This window comes from Lipotes vexillifer, unplaced genomic scaffold, assembly GCF_000442215.2.
Source record: "Lipotes vexillifer unplaced genomic scaffold, Lipotes_vexillifer_v1.1 scaffold805, whole genome shotgun sequence".
In the NCBI taxonomy this organism is placed as follows: Eukaryota; Metazoa; Chordata; class Mammalia; order Artiodactyla; family Lipotidae; genus Lipotes; species Lipotes vexillifer.
This window is the reverse complement of record NW_006776681.1, coordinates 792,002-796,241: the sequence shown is the minus strand read 5'-3', so window position 1 is coordinate 796,241 and position 4,240 is coordinate 792,002. Positions and strand designations below refer to the sequence as shown.

Below are 4,240 nucleotides of genomic sequence, written 5' to 3'. Positions count from 1 at the left end.
AAAACCTTTAGTCCTTCTTCCCCTATACACTAACCAGCCGCCTGCCAGGTCTGTGGGCCGGCATGGAGGTGCCCTGGGGAGCCAGAGGACTGACACTGCAGCTTGTGAGCAGCCCTCCCGGAAGCACAGGGCTCCAGGATGGAGGATAGGGCAGAGGCTGGGTGCCCTGGCCACTCCCTCCTCGCAAGACCCAGGCTCCCTGTCTCCAGCTCCCTCCCCCATCTCTCCTTGGAGACCTCGGGCTCAATAAGAAGGGACCCCTGACTCATTTAAGTCACCTCTGCTCAGATCTCCAAGTGCCAGGCGCCCCTCTGCGATGGGCTCATCTCTCAACCTCACCTGTTCTCCCAGGGACAACCACACTGGGCCGTTCAAGGGCACTGGGATGACTGCAGAGGGAGGGATGTGCTGGTGCGCCCTCAGGTGCCAGCGCCTTCAGCAAGCTGCTCTGCAACAGCTGAGCCGGCTGGCAGCTCAGCTCCACAACCCCCATGCCACAGCCCATCCCTGGGGGTGGCAGGGGGCAGGGAGGGCTCGGCCCCCTCAGGGCGCAGCACACAGGTAGCACATAGCACTTCCGCTCACATCCACTGGTCACTGGATCATCTGTCTGTCCCCAGCAGCAAGCAGTACCGAGTAACGTGAAACGATTCCGTATGCTAGTGTAACGGTGGACACGCCATTGAGCGTTTGTCCAAACCTGTAAAACGTCCAGCACCAGGCGTGAACTGTGTGAACTCTGGAACTCTGGGTGACGATGACGTGGCCACATCGGTTCCTCAGTGTTACCCAACGTACCGTCTAGCAGGGATGCTGGTCGTAGAGGGGCTGTGTGCTGGGGAGGGGGGAGTAGCGGACATACTGGAAAGAGCTGCACTTTTCTCGTAATTTTGCCGTGAACCTAAAACGCTCTAAGAAACAAAGTGGTTCTTCTGGTTTGTTGTTTGTTTTTTAAAGTGAGCAAGGCAGAGCCCAGGCTTGGGGCCAGGACACCTCTGGGTCTGAGTTTACCTGGTTATTGGCACGGTAGGATCTTTGAGCTGGTTTCCTCTGTGGGCCTCGGGTTGGGGCCTGGTGTGGACTACGCCTTCAACATTGGCAGTTAGTGGATTTTGCAGGAGGAAGAGTTGATGGTCAGTGGTCCTGGGGCTGGTGAACTTCGGGGGCTAGGAAAGTGCAGAGCAGCCTGGGGCTGGGGCAGGGGCGAGGCTTTGGTAGGGAAGGGGAGGGGAAGGGAGGGGGAGGGGAGGGGAGGGGAGGGAAGCGGAGGAGTCATCTTGGATAGGCTAAACTGGAGTGCAAGGAGAGAGGCTTTACACCACACAGAGGTTGAACTTGCTTCACAGGGTACACAGGAGCTGAGGGAAGATCTACAAAGAAACCACCTGCAATAGAGACGCCAGTTAAGGGAACTGCAGGGGAGAGTATCTGTCAGGGAATACTTAACGATCTCATGAAAACAGTCAGGAAAGAAAGGCGGGGAAGGGAGGGGGCGGGGCTGGGCGGGGAGGGGCGGGGGTCTGCGGCCAGCCCTGCCCCCCGCCTGCCCTCTCCCGACTCTTCCCTTCCTGTCTCCTATCGGGTCCCCAGGAAAGATGAAGGGGTTCTCCCTGATGCCCGGGCTCCAGGAGTTCTGGGTGGACAACACCACCTCAGTGTCGGTCCCTATGCTCTTGGGCATCGGCATCTTCCACTACTGGAACGACACCCAGAACAACCTCTCCGTGACCCGCGTGCCCCTCAGCGCCAACGCCTGCCTGCTGCTCATCCAGCCGCACCGTGCTCCCGACCTGCGGCAGGTGGAGGCCCTCACCTTTCAGCACAACTTCCTGACCCGGATGAAGAATCTCTCCCCCCGGTGCGGCTCTGGGAAACTGCTTGGACCCTCCTGGGCTGCGCCCCTGGAGTGAGGAGCTGCATGGATGGCTCTGCCCGGGCAGTGGGGGGCATGGGTGGCCACGGGCGCGGTGCGGGCCGAGCCCTGGGCGCCCAGTGGGTAGCGTGGCGATGGTGCCTGAGCACCCTCCACCCACCAGTGAGTGCACCCTCCAACCGTGTACCCAGCTCTTGATTTCTCTTCTCTCTCTGGGTGCAGGAGAGGTAGGGAAGGAGGCCCGCTTTTCCCCGTGCTTCCGTTTACCCACAGGCTTGGGCCGCCCACGGTCAACATGCCCTCTGAGAGGGGACCTCTGCCGTGTGTGATCTGCTGCATTCCAACAGCTTCCTGGGGGCTGACTTTCCAGGAGCCCTGGGACCCCTTCAAGAGCCCTGGGAGTAGGCAGGCTTTCTCGGGGTGCTGCTCTTGACTCCAGGACTCCCCTAGTTTGCTGCCTGGGTCATCTGTTCCTCTTTCTTACTGAGACTGGGGCATCAGGCTTGCTTACGTATCAGGCCCAGAGCAGCGGGTCCAGAACTCTGTTCTGAGACAGGCACCAAGGGGCACAGAGGGCCTCCTGAGGTCAACTCTTTCTGTCATTTTTTAAAAACTGTGGTAAACACATAACACAGAATTTACCACCCAAGGCCCTTTTTTAGTGTATATCTCTGTGGCATCAATACCTTCACGTTTTTGTGCTACCAACCATCCGTCTCCAGAAACTTTTCATCTTCCCAAACTGAAGCTCTGTCCCCATTAATCACTAACAACTCATTTCCCCTCCCTGCAGCCCCTGGCAACCACCCTTCTTTGTCTCTATGAATTCGACTCCTCTGTGTACCTCCTATAAGTGGTATCACATAGTATTTGTCCTTTTGTGTTGGGCGTATCTCACTGAGCACAATGTCCTCAAGCCTCATGCATGTTGTATCGTGTCAGAATCTCCTTCCTCTCTGGGGCTGGGTAGTATTCCAGTGTGGTATCTGCCACGGTCTGTTTATCCAGCCATCCGTTGATGTACACCTGGGTCACTTCCACCTTTTGGCTGTTGCGAATAGCGCTGCTCTGGACACGGGTGTACTGTCAACCCTGTAAGGGTCTGGTGCATCGCTGGAACCATCTATGGGCTCTCAGTGTTGCCCGAGGAAGGCAGAGGTAGTACATGGAGGTGAACTGACTTGACATAAGTGGCACGCCTGGCACAGAGGCTGACACTGTACCTTCTCCCCCTCCCACGGGGAGCTCACCACTGAAAGGTAGTCAGTAAGACACGACGCGTTATTTTAGAGGACAGCGTTTTAAAATCAACCGAGTACGCTTTCAATGCAGCCAACCTAAAAAAGGGGTAGAAAAAAGAATAGACAACTATTCCCATCAACCCCCAGAGAGCTCTGTTGTTAAATACTGTACATCCCTCCCACAGAATTTCAAAGAAAATGAAGGTTTTTTAAATTGCATTTGTTGCTGAAAATTTTCCCGGGACACCCTAGCTGGGTGAGGCGGGCAAACGGCCCCTCCTTCGGGGACAAATGCCACCCGGCTTCCCGGGTCTTCCATGAGTCCGGTGTGGCCTGGGGCTTCACAGGGGGAGCTTGGTAACCGTGTGTCATCTCCCCAGGGCCATCAGCCTGACCATACCCCAGCTGACACTGAAAGGGTTCTACGACCTGCAGGACCTGCTTGCCCAGACCAAGCTGCCCGCCCTGCTGGGCGCCGAGGCGAACCTGGGCAAAATCAGCGATGCCAACCTCAGAGTTGGAAAGGTACCGTGCTGCCGGCCTCTATGCCTGATGTGGGCTGTGTGTTCCCAGAGTCGGGAGGCACGGGTGGGAGGGTCACAGAGGCGGCCCGCGGGCAAGGAGGAGAGAGAGGAGGGCGTGGCCGGGCGGCTGGGGCCCCAGGGTGGCAGAGAAGTGACCGGAGCTCTCTGGGGCTTGCCAGGGACAGCTGGAGAGCAGCAAACCTCTCCCCACCACGTGCTCTGGGCTCTGTCCTGCCTGCCCAGCCTCGGGTCCTCCCCAGATCCTACAGCAGGGTCGGGATGGGGACCCGGGGACTAGTGCCTCTAGGCCGGCTGCCGGCCCTGCCACACGGCTCCTGGCTTCAGGGACGCACTTAGCAGCAGACGGACGGTCCAGGGGCAAAGGGGGCAACAGACGCCTGCAACCGAGAAATGCCTGCACGCTGGGAGGGAGAGGAGGCCGGGTGGCTCACAGTCCTGGGCCTGGAGCCCTCTGCGCTGAGTTCGCAGAGAGAAGCACCCACCGGGGACAGCAGGGAAAGGTGGAGACTGGCAGGTTTGGGGGACACTTTGGGGAGGAGCCGTCACATCGTGTGAGTCGGGCTGAGGGCGGGTGGGCAGGC

The 4,240-nt window shown here is 58.6% G+C and overlaps 1 protein-coding gene across 1 annotated transcript in view; it reads left to right on the top strand.

The window, feature by feature from the left end:
• The window catches only part of AGT (angiotensinogen), an 8,277-nt gene that overhangs the window by 2,819 nt on the left and 1,218 nt on the right, over positions 1–4,240 (top strand). Inside the window, exons 2-3 of the mRNA XM_007450601.1 lie at positions 1,591–1,858; positions 3,495–3,639. Of these exons, the coding sequence (XP_007450663.1) occupies positions 1,591–1,858; positions 3,495–3,639 (413 nt within the window). The remainder of the gene's footprint in view (positions 1–1,590; positions 1,859–3,494; positions 3,640–4,240) is intronic.